Source organism: Aquila chrysaetos, chromosome 16, assembly GCF_900496995.4.
Source record: "Aquila chrysaetos chrysaetos chromosome 16, bAquChr1.4, whole genome shotgun sequence".
Classification (NCBI taxonomy): domain Eukaryota; kingdom Metazoa; phylum Chordata; class Aves; order Accipitriformes; family Accipitridae; genus Aquila; species Aquila chrysaetos.
The window spans coordinates 2,495,207-2,511,882 of record NC_044019.1 but is presented as its reverse complement, the minus strand read 5'-3'; the positions used below and the strand labels follow the sequence as shown (position 1 = coordinate 2,511,882).

The 16,676-nt window shown below is 62.2% G+C and overlaps 1 protein-coding gene across 1 annotated transcript; it reads left to right on the top strand.

Moving 5' to 3' along the window:
• The first annotated feature begins 987 nt into the window (after positions 1-987).
• COL9A2 (collagen type IX alpha 2 chain) lies at positions 988-15,390 on the top strand. Its single transcript, XM_030039870.1, has 32 exons — positions 988-1,211; positions 3,136-3,210; positions 4,058-4,093; positions 4,188-4,250; positions 5,646-5,699; positions 5,972-6,007; positions 6,239-6,262; positions 6,409-6,462; positions 6,795-6,848; positions 7,060-7,107; positions 7,405-7,461; positions 7,989-8,042; positions 8,351-8,404; positions 9,127-9,180; positions 9,400-9,453; positions 9,542-9,595; positions 9,790-9,843; positions 10,072-10,125; positions 10,408-10,461; positions 10,595-10,639; positions 10,808-10,861; positions 11,234-11,287; positions 11,366-11,419; positions 12,058-12,129; positions 12,229-12,264; positions 12,507-12,551; positions 12,753-12,785; positions 13,103-13,249; positions 13,834-13,888; positions 13,969-14,157; positions 14,351-14,428; positions 14,783-15,390. The coding sequence occupies exons 1-32, from the start codon at positions 1,035-1,037 to the stop codon at positions 14,986-14,988; spliced, it is 2,178 nt and encodes a 725-aa protein (XP_029895730.1). The 5' UTR covers positions 988-1,034; the 3' UTR covers positions 14,989-15,390.
• Positions 15,391-16,676: the final 1,286 nt, after the last annotated feature.

Below are 16,676 nucleotides of genomic sequence, written 5' to 3'. Positions count from 1 at the left end.
GAGATACTAGCCCAGAGCAACGCACCACCAGTCCCGACTGGTCCATGTGCTGGGATGGCCCCGTGCCCACCGGAGAGGATGCAAACCATTGCTCTGCCACCCCTGACCCGCGCTGGGGTGCAGGCAGCAGCCTGCCCGCTCTGGGGTGGGGGGGGCACTGAGCCCCCCCCCAATACCGATGAATCAGTCTGCAGCGGCTCGTCACGGAGCCTTCGAGCCCTCCGTGAGGAGGAGGAAGAAATCACCAAGATGAATCATCCCCGCGTTCCCTGGGAGCGCTGCACCGCTCCAGGGCTGGGGGGGGCGGCGAGTTCGGGGGGCAGCTGCCAGCGAAGGCAGGAGCCGGGTGCGGGGAGCTGGGCATGGGGGGGGGTGATGAATGGGGTATCCGTGCCCCCACAGACACAGGCCTCGTGCCCTGCCAGGGCTGCGGGGAGCAGCCGGGTGACCCCCTGGCACAGCCCCCCTTCCCCTCCCAGTGCCACACTGGGGCCACGGGTGCATTTCGTGGGGGTGCCCGAGGACCCGCAGTGGGGTGGCCGCCCTGCCTGGGGCTGCACGGGGGCTCACAGGGCAGAAATTGGGTCAGACACGTCAGAAATCACCCAGGACCCTCCCCACGGTGGCAGGAACCTGCTCCCAGTGCTGACCCATCACGGGGTGTGGGGGCAACGGCAGCCCCAGCCCCCGGGCAGCACGATGCCCTGTGGCACTGGCATGGGCATCGCGATGGGGACAGCACAGGGGACACGCTGGCACTCCTGGGGGTGCCCACGCAGATGTCCTGGCCGGGGTCTCGCCATGCAGCTCCGACAGCAGCCCCCCAGCTCGTCCCCCTCCTCTCCCAAAAATCCTCCACCACCATCGTGCCAAATTCCCCACCGCCATCGTGCCAAAGCCTCCACCGCCATCGTGCCAAAGCCTCCGGCAGCATCCCGCCGTGCAGCCCAAAATAGCTACGGGCTCACCTGAGCGGGGGGGGGGGGGGGGGGGCCGGGGCTGCCCGCCTGCCTTCGTCCCACTGCTCCATATTAATGAGCCCCCTCCTCCTCCGGTGTCCGGCTGTGCAGTCGGGGCTGCTGCCATACCTGAGCGCGGCGAGACGAGGCCACTGCCGCTTGGTGCCGGCCGCCCTCGCCATGGCCGGCTGCTCCCCTCTTCTCCAGCTCTGGCTCTTGCTCCAAGCCGCCTGCCTCTGCCTGGCCCAGATTGTAAGTCTCTGCTCGGTCCCCCCCCCTCTGCGCTGGGCTGGGATGGGGGACAGAGAGGGGACGGAGAGGGGATGGTCTCCATCTCCCCCCCCCGCACCGTCACAGACGCTCGCTCACGGTGCTGAGCACCCCTGGGACTTTCTGCTTATTTTCCCAGCACTTTTTCCTTGCTATTCCCAGGATTGCCCCACTGTGGGAGGTGGGAGAAGCCCCCAGCTGGGACCTACAGCCCTGACCCACGGGGACCTCTCCATAGCGAAAGCTGCCTTTCGCCCCACGGGACAGGGACAGGGCTGGGCTGCACGCCTTGAAGTTTGGGACTTGTTAGCTAACGAGTTTAGTTTTATTTTCCCCTCGGGCAGCAATGGGGGACTCTCAGCTGTTTCCCTCCCCACCAGCCACCAGATCATCTGTCTCCCATCACCCGGGAGAATGCTTATTTGCTTCTGCTTTGCTGGGACCCGCTGCAGAGCCGGGCTGAGGGGGGCTGAGCAGGGCTCTGGGGGGCTCTGACCCTCCCAGGGCTGTCCTGGGGCTCTGCAGGGCAGCGGGGGGGACACCGGTGGCGGAGGTGCTGGGGGCTGGGGATCCTGGCGGGCTCTCCGGACTCACCCAGGGACAGGAGAAAATGTATTGGAAAGAAGTGAAGGAAGGGAAGGTGTCCCTCTGCTCCTCGGGGTGAGCGCTGCAAGAGGGGCAGGCGGTGTTCCTCCTGGGATCCCACCCAAAAAGAGACAAACTCTCCCCGCCTTGCAACTGCAAAAAATCAGATTTTTAGAAAAAATTTCATAAAACTCTTCCCATGTGTCTCCTGAGCTGCCTGCCGGCACAGACAGCCTCGCTGCAGAGAGCTGGGGGGGCAGCTGCCTCCCTAAAACAGACCCCCCGGGATGCCCATGGGCTTGTGGTGGCAGGGTCTGGCCAGGGGAGCGGGCTCCGGTCGGAGCAAGGGGGACGTAGGAGCTCTTGGAACAAGGCACCATTTGGAAATCATTTGGGGAGGACAAAGGTTCCATTCACGGATGCTCCCAGGGACGGGTGCTCGCTCCCACCCCGACCACGAGATTTGCTTCCAAGGTGAAGCCGGGGCTCTCCTAGTTCTGTGAACAAACCAGCAACACCTCTCATCCTTATATATTTCACTTTAAAATAAATAAGCCTGGAAGGACGGAGGAGTCGCAGGCGTGCAGCCCCAGCCAGCCCGTCTGGTTTTCATTTCCAGGAACACCAGGGGTTCGGTCTCCAGGACCGGAGTCTCTTCCCCCCAAACACCCCGTTAGGGTAACAGAGATTTCTTTACAAAGTTGTTCCGGCAGAGTCCTGTGCAAACCTCAAAGCGGGGGCCAGGCTGCTCGGGGAGCTCCCCTGCCGCCGGCTGAATGGTGCTTTTGTGCGATGCTGTGGAGCGGTGCTGCGGGCAGCAGGCAGCGAGCCGGGCAGCGAGCCAGCCCGGTGCAGGCAGGAGTGCTCTCACAGAGGGGCTCGGGGTCCCCATTTCGTACTGGGGCTTTCAGGCACCTAAATCCTACCAGTCCTCTTAGAAATCCTGGTGCTGGGCTTGCACCCCGAGCCGAGAGGGGTCTTCGCATCACCCCATCGAGACCCCGCTCCGTCGGGGCAGGAGCCCCGCGGGCACCCGGGCAGGAGTGGGCAGTGATGGGGTAGAAACTGGGCAGGGGCTGGGGAGCTGGTTGTGCCGGCGTGGGGGGAGATTTCCCGGATTTCTCCATCCATGCCCTTGCCGGGGGGGCACAGGCCAGGCAGCGGAGGACCCGTGGGGAGGGGCAGAGCTCTGATGCCTTGGGGTGCTGATTCCATCCCAGCTTTCCAGAGACAGGTCCCCAGCACGCACTGGTGGCGAGCTGTCTGGCTCGGGCTCCGGCTGCTCCTTCCTGATGTGGGTCCCGACCCTTTTTCCCCTTAGCGAGGGCCACCGGGAGAACCCGGCCCGCGAGGTCCCCCTGGTCCCCCAGGAGTGCCGGGAGTGGATGGCATTGACGTGAGTACGGCTCTCTCCGGCCGGGAACCTGTGCGGGCTGGAGGGAGGGAGGGGACCTGCAGCACAAAGAGGGACATTGTGTCAGGGCAGAGGCTCGGCGGAGGGCTGGGGGTGCCGATGCCGTACGGTTCCCGCACTGCCCCGCTCCGGGCTGGGGCAGATGAAGCATCCCCGGCTTTGCCGGTGGCCCCGGGCAGCAATGATGGTATGACGGAGCACAGCTCCCGCACCGCAGCTCCATCCACCTTCCCGGGACAGCAGCCCGTGTCCTCCTGACCACCTTGGGAAATGGGGCCTGAAATGCTTTTTGGGGAGCACAGCGGCAGGGAGGTTTGGGTGCGGGGTGCTCGGGTACCCCTGTCCGGGCAGCAGAAGATGCTCGGAGGGGTTGGGTGCCGGGATCAGCCCAGAGATGCCCAGTGAGGAGGGGGTGCTGGGGGGGCCAGCGGGACACCCAGGTCGGGTACCTGCAGAGCGGCGACGTGGCCAAGGGCTGTGACAGGCGGCTGTGGCTCCGGACCCTCCCCGGGGCTGCGGGGAGAGAGCCTGAACAGAGGGGAGATCTGTAAGCCAGCAGAAAGCACCCTTTCTCTGAGACTTGCCCCAGGGTGTTATTTTAGTGCTATTTATACCCAGAACAGCCGCAGCCCTCCCACAACCCCAGCACAGCCTTCTCTTCTCAGCACTGGCCCCATCCTGACCCGGCTGCCGTGCTGGGGAATCCAGCATCTTGCTCCGGCTTGGGGAGGTGGATGGGAGACATGGGTGCTGAGCCCCCCTGTGCTGCCAGGCCTGGCTCCATGGGGTGACAGACCCCCCTTTTTACAACCTTCTTTCCTTTCCCCAGGGTGACAAAGGCTCTGCCGGAGCCCCCGGGTCCCCGGTGAGTACCCGTGCCTCCCCGCAGCTCGCCGAAGGTCTTGTCCCTTCTGGAGGAGCTCTTTTCAATCTGCCTTCATGCCTTTTCTCTTTTAAAGGGTGTCAAGGGCGAGCCTGGAGCCCCTGGTCCAGACGGGCCCCCAGGGAAGCCAGGCATCGACGTGAGTACCGACCCCCTGTCCCCCCCGCAGTGTCCCTGGCCGCAGCAGGGTCTCAGCAAACTCCTCTTACCAGGAGCTCCTTTTCTGTCGCACATAAGAAAGTGCCAAAAATCCCTTCGTGCGGGAGCTGAAAGCACCTTTTGAACCACAGCAGGAAATGCAGGCAGAGCTCAGGCAGGGCTGCTGCCACCCCCTCCGACTGCCCGGGCTCCGAAAGCATGTCCCCCTCCATCCCACGCCGGCAAGAGCTGTGCCAGGAAAGCCACAGCACGGCACCGACACCCCTGAACATGAAAAGGCTTTTCCTTGTCCTTTACTGCAGCTGCTGTCCTGAGCCCTGGTTCAGCTCTCGTTTCCTCCACAATAAATCTGGAGCAATCCCTTGCAGCCCCCCCCCCAGAGCCACCCCCTTGGCACCCACGTAGGTGGCATTGGTGACTTCCCCCACTGTCCCCCTCCCAACAGAAGCACAGCCAGGGGCAGAGGTGGTGGGCAGAAAGGGGATGGAGCTGCCTCCTTGCCCTGCCTTGATGCAGTGATGATGGGCCAGCTCCTGGCCCCATGCTACCCCGGCCAGGGTATGTAAGGCTGCGTGATGGGTGCCCAGGAAGGTTTGGGTTGGGTACCTGCCCCCCCATCCCAGTACAGCGCTGCACGGATAAGCGCTGGCGAGCATCAGACATTTACTCGCTCATCAGAAGGAAACCCAAACTTCAGGGTCCTCCTGTGTCTCTGGACAGCACTTCATAAATCTTTGAGGCTTTAGTTATCCTTCAATAATAAATGAATAGAATAATAACTGTCATTATAAGCATGCATTATTCATCCAGGCTAATCTGCCTGCAAAGGAGTTCGGCTCCTTTGAATACGGATGATGAGCAGAGCCGGACTGAGCGAGGGGCTCTCCACCCGCGCCGTCCCCGGCAGCGTGCAGGAATTAGCCCGTGGGTGAAGCTCAAGCCATGACCTGCAGGGATCCAAACCCCAGCACCTGCGCTGGAGTGGGGGACAGGGGAGCCCGGGAGTGACTTGGAGTTGATATAACCGGGCTCACGGACGGGCTGAGCTCCCCGCGTGCCTCTGCTGGGGCTGGAGCAGCCGTGCTGGATGTGCCCGGCGGTGCGAGGGTCCCAGTCGAGCCCCGGCATGGGGTCTCGGAGCAGGGTAGCTCACGGGGGCTGTGGAGCATCGCTGCGAGGCTCTCTGTGCCATCGGGGCTTGGGTCTGGGTACCAGCTGCATCTCCAGGTCTGCTGCGTGATTTGCACAGCGGTGACGAGCACAAATTCCCTACTAATAACCCTCGACCCCTCATGATGGAAAGAGCCCCAGCAAAAACGTCTGTCTGGAGAGCAGAAGGGCTGGCAATAACCTCCTGCCGTCTCTCCTCTTGCAGGGCCTGACGGGAGCAAAAGGGGAGCCAGGGCCCATCGGCGGGCCAGGACTTAAAGTGAGTGAGGGGCTGCTCCGGGGCAGCTGCTCTGGGCTCCCACCTTCCCCTCCTGGAGCCGGCGGGGACTGGCCAGGCTGGGACGAGCCCCATCGCCATGGAGGGGATGCACTGATGCAGGAATTGGGTGATGGAGTATTTGGCAACGATGGGGCACTGAGGCTGGGTCCATGGGGGGATGAATTTTTGCAGCTGACACAGCAGTGGAGCAGGGCTCGGCAGGGCCAGACCCTCCTGTTTCAGCTCCTCACTCTCTCCTTCTATCCCGGCAGGGCCAGCCTGGACTCCCAGGGCCGCCGGGGCTCCCCGTGAGTATCTGCCTCTCGTGGGCACCGGTGATGCACCCACTCCTGGCTCCGGCACCCACTCCCTGAGCACCCACGAGCAGGGTGGGAGCGGAGCGGGGATCCGGCCCCAGCCCCCGCCAGCCGCATCCTCGGTGGCAGTGTGGGCATCGCTCCGCTCGGGGCAGGGATGCTGGTGGTTTTTTGGGGGGGGTTGGAAAATTTGGACCAACTGTGTCTTTCTTCTTGTTGCAGGGTCCTTCGCTGCCAGGACCACCCGTAAGTGCCACGCTTGTGGGGCTGGGGCGGGCAGCCAGGGACCCCGCTCGGGGTTGCGCTGGAAGAGCTGAAATCTCAGCACCCCCAAAGGGGGGGTCTCGGGGCTCAACCTCTCTCACTTGGTGAATGTCTCACTTCTCCTTAAGGGGCTTCCAGGCCAGGTTGGGCTTCCCGGAGAGATTGGAGCACTGGGACCCAAGGTGAGGGGTCACGAGGGGGCGTGGGAAAACCTCCCCTCCTTACCCCAGCATCTGCTTCTCCGCACTTTGGGGCTCCTGGGGTAAATAGGGACAAGCCCGTAACATGGGAGAGTGGGTCCTACAGTAGGAATGGAGCGGTGACCAAGTCTGTGACTGCAGCCAGGTCCCCTGGTGCCATCCATCCCCTCCCAGCTCACAGCCAAGGGATGTCCCAGTTCCCACTGTGACAGCCTGGGTCTCTGATGCTTCGTCACCCCTCTCCACGCTGGCTCCAGCAGTCCCTGCCACCTCTCCACCCCTCAATCTCCTTTCCTGGGGTTTTTCTTTCTTAGGGCGACCCTGGACCTGACGGCCCACGGGGTCCCCCAGGCCCTCCAGGGAAACCCGTGAGTATCATCTCCCCCATCACCAGTATTTTCTGCAGGAGGGAGACGCTTCCACCCAGGCTCAGCCCAGGGTTTGGAGCCGGGACTCGGGCACTGGCACACACCTCCCGGGCCGTGCCTTGCTCCCCTCCCTCCCAGGTGTAACATTCACCCCTCCTGTAAAACAGTGCTGATATTAAACCGTGGATGCTGATGGTCTGCTTCCCTCCAGGGCCCTCCAGGACACATCCAAGGACTGGAAGGCAGCGCCGATTTCTTGGTGAGAGCTGCCATTACCTTGTCCCTTCAGCAGACCTTTGCAGGGTCATGGCCGCTGGAAGAGCGGGTGCTGCCCTGGCCTGAAATACACCCACCAGTGTAATTTGGTAACTGGGGGTCATCAGAGCGGGGAGGAGAAGGGTCCCCAGCCAAAACCATGCTGTGAGCCGTGGGTCCCCTGCGTCACCGCACAGCCTGGCTTCGCCACACGGCACGGGAGCCCGTCCTTCTCAGCATGACTTCTCGGCAGCCTCTGGGTCCTTTCCCAACTCAACCTGTGCTTCTTCTTCCCCACCAGTGCCCGACCAGCTGCCCGCCAGGTCCCAAGGGCCCCCAAGGACTGCAGGGACTGAAGGTAAGGGAGCTGCCTGGGAATGAACAGGGACCGTCACCTCCAGCATGCTCCGCCTGAGCGGAGGAGCATTCCCTGGTCTGGAGGCACAAGGAGCTGGAGAACTGCTCTGCTGCCCTGGGAGCACGAGGACACGCATGCACAGAGAGCCCTGGGGCAAAGGTGCTATGGGAGATGCCCCCCATGGCTCCCCAGCTCCTTCCTGGGGGACAAGGCCCCATGCCGAAGCCCCAGCCCCAGCCGTGCCGCTGCCTGGCTCCCTATGCTATAAAACCTGGAGGGTTAAACCCAGCGAGCATCCCCACCGCACGCCCTCGCGCCTGCGGGATGCTGAGCCCCGCCATGTCACCAGTGGGATGCTGAGCCCCGCCATGTCACCAGTGGGATGCTGAACATCACCACATCACCAGCGGGCACCCCAGAGTGGGGTGTCACGGGCAGGGTGGCTCCGGGTGATGCAGCTGTGAGGATGCTGCCTCGACCCTGCTGCTCTGCCCAGGGATGCTCACGGTCTTCCTCTTCGCCCTTAGGGACACAGAGGCCGTCCCGGTGCCCTCGGGGAGCCCGGCAGGCAGGGCAGGCAGGTGAGCGACCTCTCCGGCAGCTTCCCATGAGGATCCAGGCGTGCCTGACTCTGGGGGAGCTGGGGCTGGACCGGAGGGCAGGGGGCTCTGGGGAGAGAAAGGGGGAAGGAAGGAAAGAGGTGGGAGAGGGAGGAGGGAGAGGTTGGGAAATGGAGGGCGGACAGGGTGGTCTTCCCATGGTGGCTCCCTGGAGTGGGGTCTGACCCCATCCCCTGCTGGGTCCCAGGTGAGGGGTCTCAGGTTCCCCGGGCAGTTTGTACCCCCGCTCCACCCCAACACTCACCCCGCTCCTCTCCATCCCTCCCCAGGGACCCAAGGGTGACGTTGGCGTCTCCGGAGAACAAGGTGTCCCAGGCCCTCCGGTAATATATTGATTTCTCTTTGCTGCTCTGCCCCCCCGGGTACCCCAGGGGCTGGGGACGGCTGGTTTGCGCTTGGCCCCAGACACTGGGGACGTGACACCAGTGTGTCCCTGCTCCCGGGGACACACCGCTGGCACCGGAGCGAAGCCGTCGTCCCATCCATCTCCCTCCTCCCAGCCATGGAGCTGGTGCCAGGAGGGTGGCAAAGCCGCACCCCGATGGAGACCTCCGTGGTCAGCGCTGGCTCAGGCACCTTGGTCATTAGCACACGTTAATGTGGATAACTCACCGGCCGGGGACGAATTGCTCCTGTACACTGAGTCCCCCTTACCCCACCTGAACGGGGGGTGCAGGATCCAGCTCACTGCAGGGACTAAAGGGGGGGGATTTAAGCTGTTTGAGCTTGCTGAGCACTTTGAAGATGAAAAGCAATTAACGGGCTGAGCCCTTCACTCTGGGAAAGGGCAAAATGGCTTTGAAGCCAAGAGCTTTGGCAGGGCAAGCAGCACCAGTTTGGGCCCGTTGCTGTTATTGAACTGACAGCTGGAAAGGCACCCGGTGGGGGGCTGCAGAATTAGGGATGAGGAGCGGGACTGAAATACCTCGCGTTTGGCAAAACCGGCTGGTTTCCAGTACCGGCTTTTGCTTTAATTGCAGCTTCCCCCTGGGCTGCTCCTGGGGGCTGTTTCCAGCTAAGCCGGGTGTTGTTTCCTTCCCCGCAGGGACCGCAGGGTCTGAGGGGTTACCCCGGGATGGCAGGACCCAAGGGCGAGACGGTAAGCGCCGGTGGGATGCAGGAGCTGCTCCGGGGTCAGGGGGACCAGCTTCCATGGCGATGCTTCCCAGGCCGGAGGCCGGTTCCCAGGAGCATCGCTTACGTGGCTGTTTGGCCATCTCCAGGAGCTGGACGCTGCCTTTTGCTAGTGGGGTCAGACCTGGCCGGGGGCTGAGGTTGGGATGGGAGGAATTGACTCCCCACCATGCTCTCTTTGCAGGGTCCTGCTGGTTACAAGGGGATGGTCGGGACCATTGGAGCGGCCGGGCAGCCGGTGAGTGCCCTCCCTCATCCCCGGGGGCTGCAGGGCAGGCGGGTGACCCCGCACTTCATGGCTCAGCCCCCATCTTTCTCCCCTCCAGGGCAGGGAAGGCCCCAAGGGACCACCCGGGGACCCCGGTGAGAAGGGAGATCTGGTAGGTAACCTGCCCCACCGGGGACCCCGTGCCCCATGCGATGCCAATACCCCCTTTTCCCCAGCTTGGCCCCGCTCCCCGGCACAGACAGGGGCTCTGCCCGGGGTGCCTCGATGGGCATCTCCTCCCTCTCCCAGCTCCATCCCCTGCACCAAGAGGGCGGCTGAAACAACGCGTGCTCTCTCCTGCTCTAGGGTGGCCGTGGCATCCGAGGCCCCCAAGGAGACATCGGCCCCAAGGGGGAGAATGTAAGTACAGCCGGTGGCACCCGTGCCCACATCTAGGGCTGAGCCCCTTGCAAGGAGAAGATCTCCCTGTTCCTCTCTGTCCTGCTCGGGGCCATCCTGCACCCTTGCACCCTGGCTCAGCGCAGGGCTGGAGCTTTCCTTTCCCTTCCCAGCCTTTTTTTTGCCCCCACCATGAGCCTTTTGCCTCACCTCTCGGAGGTGTCAGAGCAACTCTTCCCCCTTTTGCAGGGTCTCCCGGGCATCGATGGCAAAGACGGCACCCCGGGTATCCCAGGCGTGAAGGTGAGCTGCTGCGGGCAGGGGCTGCCGGGTGTTGCTTGTGCCGGCGGTGCGGAACGGACACACGCTGTTCCTCGTACCAGTGCTTGCTGGAAGTAATGGGGATGGCAAGTGGCATAAGGTCCCGGCCCCTGACGTGGCAACTCCTGACCTGTGGAGTGTGGCTGTCCCCAACGGGTCAAGGGCAGCGTCCCCCTTTTGGCCAGGAGTCCCTCGTCCCACCCGTGGACACCTTATTTCTGCACCTTTGTCTGCCGTGCGTAATGTCCTCTCTGTCCCTCGCAGGGCAGCGTGGGACAGGCTGGCCGCCCAGGAACGCCGGGACACCGGGGACAAGCTGTGAGTACGGGACCGTGGGAGTTCCCTGCCCGGGCAGGTACCCTGTTACCCGTGGGATGGCATCCCCATCCCCGAGCAGGGATGCTGCCTCCAGCCCTATGCACAGGGGTTGATCCCGGCTTTGTTTCCACAGGGCTTGCCGGGCCAGCCGGGAAGCAAAGGTGGCCCAGGAGACAAGGTGGGTCTGGGACAGCCGAGGATGGAGTAACCCCCTCAGAGCATCCACCCTGCGGCCCCGCTCACCTTACACGGTGCTGCAGCAGGCTCCTCGCTCCATCCCTGAGCCCGCAGCCATCTCCTCCCCTGTCCTCACTGTCCCTGAACCGTCTCTGTCTCCCGTTTGCAGGGCGAAGTGGGTGCTCGGGGCCAGCCCGGTGTCACCGGTGCCCCAGGGCAGATCGTAAGTACCGAGACGTCACCATGTTCCTCCTGGGCACAGCCTGGGGGTTGCTCGCTCTCTCTCTCTTGCTCTTTTTTTCCCTGTTTGCTGTCAAACAGAAATCAAAGTTGGGCATTTTATGCCCCCCCCACCAGCCCTCCTCTTCCCTCTGCCCCTGCAGCAGCTTCCTCGCAGGGAAGCCTCTGGGGCCCTTCCCCAGCCCTGCATCCAGCACCTCCTTGGCCACCCGGTGCCGTGGCAGCCCTTCGCGTGGCTGCAGGGGACAAGGACAGGGCCACACATCCCTCGAAAGGCAGATGATGGCATACGAATGCAAGAGAGGCAGCTGGTCTGGTTTTTTGGTTTTGTTTTTTTTTTTTTCCCCCCTCTTAGGGTGAGCCTGGACCTCGGGGTGAGCAGGGACCGCAGGGCGTCCCCGGGATGAAGGTGAGTTTGGGGCACCGTAGGATTTACGGCCGTGCTGGGAGCTGCCCCTGACTCTGCTCTCTTCCCGGGTCTCCGCAGGGTGACCGGGGCGAGCGTGGCCTCGTGGGTCCCCCCGGCGAGCAGGGGAAAGCGGTGAGTTGTGCCCACAGCCGGGCTGGGAAACGGGTTTCGCCTTGGCACGGCTCGGGGATGCTCAGCCCCGGGTGTGCGGCTGGGGAGGAGGGAGAGGGGCAGCGGGGTACGGACCTCTCGCTTTGATCGCGGCCGGGGTCGATCACGCGTCCCGTCCCGCTGTGCCTGGCTGTCGGGGTGAGGGATTAGCCGATGGGGCAAATAGCGCGGGGATTAGTGGTCCCAGGGCCACGCTGGGTTTGCAGCCCCAGCCGGGAAAGGAATTTCCTCCCAGCCCAGCGAGAGCGAGGAGGCTGCCCAGCCCCTCTTGGAGGCTTTCCCAGGGTGGAAAAATAGCCAAAAAGTGACCTTTGTCCCTCTGGCTTCCTAGGGAATGGAGGCCCATCCCTGGCAGAGCCCCCTACTCTCCATGTGGCTGGAGGGGAGGCTTCTCCATCGTTTTCTGCCCTGTCCCCCCCCCCAGAGGCCAGATTCAGGGCAGGTTGGGATGCTGTGGGGCAGCCTGTGCCACTGGAGGGGATGGGGAGCTGCCCACGCATCTCATTGCCTTTGGAGGATGCTCTGATGGGGGAGGGAGGTCTTCCCACCACCTCTTCTCACTCATTCTTCTATTTTTCCTGGTTTACCTTGTTTTTCAGGGGCCAAAGGGCGAGCAGGGTCCACCGGGGATCCCAGGACCCCAAGGCTTGCCGGGAGTCAAAGGAGACAAGGTGACTGCTCCTGGCTGCTGGGGACAGGCTGCTCTGGGGTCCAGCTCAGGGAAGCTGCACTGAGCTGGGCTGACCCCCCCCCCTCTCTCCTTTCTCCAGGGCTCCCCAGGGAAAACTGGCCCCAAAGGCGGTACTGTGAGTACATCACCCTCCTGCCTGTGCTGGGGGATCGGTGGGGAATTGCTGACACCTGCGTTTAACAGGGCTGACACCCACCTTTTGGGGAGGGGCTGACACCCGCTGGCACCAGGCACTTTCTCCATCAATATCCCTGGCATCCCGGTCGAGCGCAGCGGGTGGAAAGGAGGGTTAACGTGGCTGCGGAGGAGGCGGGTGCTGGCGGTGAAGGTTCACGTTTCTCCTTGCCTTTCATCTAGGGAGACCCTGGTGTTCACGGCCTCGCAGGGCTGAAGGGAGAGAAGGTGGGTCCCTGCCGACGGTTCCTGGGGTGGAGGGACGTGGGGTGGACGTGGGTCCCTGCCCAGCGTGGCCCCGGGCACCGCAGCATTGCACCCCGGTGCGTGCAGTGCGCTCCTGGGGAGGGGGTACGTATGCCTCCCCGCAGCTGCAGCTCCAGATTTGTGCTGTCTCCCCATTGCATTTCTTGTGTCCTCTGTTCCCAGGGTGAATCAGGAGAGCCGGGGCCGAAGGGACAGGTGAGTGACTGGGGGCTTGGGAGCGAGGGACGCCCCGCACCTTCGTGCCGGGTGGTTCTGTGGGACCCTCGGCCAGAGGCGATCCTCCTGACGAAGGCAGCGATGCTCGGAGCTGGTGCGTGCCACACGGTGGTGGACTGAGAAAGTATTTTCACTGGAGATGGGCTTCAGTGATCGCGTTCAGACCCCGTTCAGGGTTCAGACCCTGGCTGCGGCAGTTGGTACTGGAAGTCCTCGGGGGTCTCGGGGCGCAGCCCCTGTGCTCAGGACAGGGCTGAGCTCCCCGCTCCTGATGCCGCTCTCCATCCCCACTGCAGCAAGGCATCCAGGGCGAGCTCGGCTTCCCCGGCCCCTCGGGGGACGCAGGCGCACCCGGCCCGCGAGGATACCCGGGACCCCCCGGCCCACGAGGACTCGTCGGGGAGCGCGGCGTGCCAGGGATGCCCGGCCAGCGGGGCGTAGCGGTGAGTACCCCCAGCACCCCGCATCCCCATCTCACCTGCACCGCGTAGGTGGTGACCCGGGGGCTGCCGCCGCCAGCTTGTTCAGCTCTGCAGGTGAATTGCCTCCGACGTTTTCTTACCAACCAATCCGTCTGGGAAATGGCTGCTGTTTGGCTCGGGAGCTGCCGGTGCTCCCCATGAGCTCTCCAGGAGGGCTGAGCTGGGATCCCACCTTTCTAGAAAAGAGGAATTCTGTATGTGTCACCGTATATAGCACCAGTAGCAGGCTTAGCTCCAATGCGTGCCTTTGCAGCCTGCCCGGGGGACAGAATTTTTCCATATAAGCCTTGTTTTATGCTTGCAAAATGCCGCTGCAGAAAGTTAACACCGTGAGGAGGTTGCAGTGTGGCCGGGCACGGCGTGAACTGAGGCTGGAGCACTTGTACTGGGACCAAATGGAAAACAAAGAAGGGTGGGAAGGCAGCACAGGGTGCAGGGAGGTGCTCTGGACTGGGGGGTCGGGATGGGACCGGCTCCGCGGGTGCAGATGGGGACAGAAGGAATGATCTCCCTTTACGGCGTGTCCCTCTTCTCACCGCTGGCAGGGCCGGGATGCTGGGGACCAGCACATCGTTGACGTGGTCCTGAAGATGCTGCAAGGTGAGGGGCCGAGCAGGGCACCGCCGGCCGGCTGGCTGCCACCGCGTCCCATCCCACACCGGCCTCTCTCTGCCCTACAGAGCAGCTGGCGGAGGTGGCGGTCAGTGCCAAGAGAGCTGCCCTGGGTGGAGTGGGTGCCATGGGCCCCCCCGGACCCCCCGGTCCCCCAGGGCCACCCGGTGAGCAAGGTCCTCATGGACCCATGGGACCTCGAGGCGTCCCCGGCATCCTGGGTGCTGCTGGGCAGATTGGAAACGTAGGACCTAAAGGTAGGTGGTGGGTGGCCATACCCACACCGTGCCGGGCAAAAATCCTCCTCGGGGCTGACCCTGCCTCCTCCTGCCACACTTGTCCCCCCACCTCGGTCCCCGAGCAGGGGCAGCCCCTTCCCCTTCTCTGCAGGGTCCATGTTTCCCGCTGCAGCTCCAGCGAGTCCTTCCCTCCCTGTTTCTTTCCCTGCAGGGAAGCGAGGCGAGAAGGGTGAGAGGGGAGAAGCTGGACGCGGCCACCCGGGCATGCCGGGTCCCCCGGGGATCCCAGGTAAGCCCCTCTCCCCCCCAGCACAACCAGGGCAGGCAGCGGTGGGTCCCCACTGGGCAGCAGCAGCCCCCGTGCCCCTTGCCGGTGCGACGACGAGCCCAGCACTGGCTCGGGACCTTCTGGTTCATCCCTGCAAACCTGCACGGGTTCATCCCGCAAATCTCCGACCTGTAGCCGCCTCGCTGCCCGCGGCTCTGCCAGCCGCTTTCCTGGCCCCTCGGTATCGCTCGCTCGCTGTGCTGCTCTGCTAACGCATCCCCATCCTCACCAGCAGCGTTTCCCATACCCCAGCCCCTGCTCCGGCAAAGGCTGGGCTCAGCACCCACAAATGCAGCACGCACGCTCCCGTTACAGGTCTCCCCGGCATCCCCGGCCACGCGCTCGATGGCAAGGCTGGAGAACGGGGCTTGCCGGGCTCCCCGGGAGAGGCTGGCCGGCCGGGCTTGCCCGGTCCCGCTGGCCTGCCGGGGTTTTGCGAACCGGCCGCCTGCCTGGGAGCCTCGGCGTACGCCGCCGCGCGCTTGACGGAGCCGGGAGCCGTCAAGGGACCCGTCTACTGAGAAGGCACCGGCACCGCGGCAGACCTGGCCGGCAAACCCGGGCCAGGGCTGGTAGCAAAGAGACCAGAAAACTGCAAATCCGTAGGGAGCGACCTCTGCCCGTCCCGGCTGCGGGAGGGCGCTGGGCTTGGAGCAGCCGCCGGAGGGGAAGCGCAGCCTTGGGAACTTAATTTGGTGTAGGTATCGCCCCTCTCCCACAGCTTGGGGGACGGTGAAGAATAAAGAGAGGTTGCCCCGAGTCCTGTCCTCGTTACTGGGGTTCGTTACCTGCCCCCTCTGCTCCCTGTGCCCCTTCCCAAAGAAATAAATTGTCTTTTATACAAACCCTCTCACTCTGTTATGTCCTGCTTGGTGCTGAATTGGCTCATTGCCAATTTCCTTTTTGTCCCTTTTTTTTTTTTTTAAAAAAAAAAAAAACAACAAAATTGTGGTTTGATTATTTAAGAGACTTGCCAGATCCAGCCTTGTTCATTGCTGGGCACTCACAGAGCTGTAAATCTTTGTAAAATAGGATTATTTTATAACTATGAATAGAAAACCACCAACTTTTTTAAAAATGGACAATAAAAATGAGATGGATTGTTAATGAACTGAAATGATGTGTTGATTTCTTTGGATCAAATGAGGACTACGCTGGCGGGGGCTTATTGTTTGAGAGCTGAAGTTAGTTTTTCTGTTGTTTCTGGCCCCTTATTGGGTGTCTCAATTGCTCATTCCCATCCTTGGGGACAATTTCAGCCTCTCAATAAGTTTCTTAAGCAAGAGTTCTTTCTTTTTTCCCTCTTGCACCACTGCAAACCTGCAGAGGAATTTGCCACCCCTGAGCCCTCCGTGTTGGAGACTGAGCAAATTTGCCAGAACTGCATCGGGCACCTTCAACTAAGGCCAAGTCAACCCAAGTCCCCTCGCAATCAAGTGGGCCAGAAAACTATTAGCAGCACTGCAAAGGGTATTGATCTTTTAATAGTTAAAAAGGAGGCCTGCGGCTCTAACAGGATCCGCAGGTGTCTTTCTCATTATTGCCATCGACAGCAGAAAGGATTAAAGCTGTGCGGCGGGAGCAATGGGGCTTCGCTTTGTAAGATAAATAAAAATCAATTTTTGTTTATTAGCAAAGCATGTTCGGCTTGGCAGGGTAACAAATCCCAGGGAGCGGTGGTGGGAAAGGCTGGCCGGGTCCCTCCTGCGGCACAGAGCATCACTGCCACTGGCCCGGGGACCGCTGGCAAAACGCAGCCAAAAATGGGGCTCAGCCCCATTTGGGCATGCTTCAGCAGGAGGGGGCTAATCCTGGCAAAGACCAGATCCAAGCCCAGGCAGACCCAGGACCGTGTACTCTTCCCTCCCTGTTACGCACCTTGCTGTGTAGCAGAGTGTTTTACCATATGGATCCTTATCTAGTCCTCCTGTCCCCAGACTCTTCAGAAGCGTCCTATACACATTCTCCATTTAAATTACCTTTTCTGTGCCCTTTGCCAACCCCTGCCTTGTCACTTAACGTGCAATCAGCTAACTTTAAGGGGACTGTCTTTTATTAAAAAAAAAATAATTTGGAAGTGAATTGCAAATGTTTTATTTGCAAGTTGGAATTTAATCAAGGAATTAAGAAGGCTGCATATTAATTAGGGGCCAGACTCTGGTTGTTTCCAATGAGTCGTAAACGTGCTCCGAATCTGCCTCTTCATCAG

Excerpts from the sequence above, each read along its gene's own strand:
- COL9A2 (XM_030039870.1), top strand. The coding sequence starts at position 1,035 with ATGAGCCCCCTCCTCCTCCGGTGTCCGGCTGTGCAGTCGGGGCTGCTG. Across the intron at positions 6,008-6,238 it reads CAGGGCCGCCGGGGCTCCCC|GGTCCTTCGCTGCCAGGACC; the intron begins GTGAGTATCTGC and ends TTCTTGTTGCAG. Across the intron at positions 12,552-12,752 it reads CAGGGCTGAAGGGAGAGAAG|GGTGAATCAGGAGAGCCGGG; the intron begins GTGGGTCCCTGC and ends CTCTGTTCCCAG.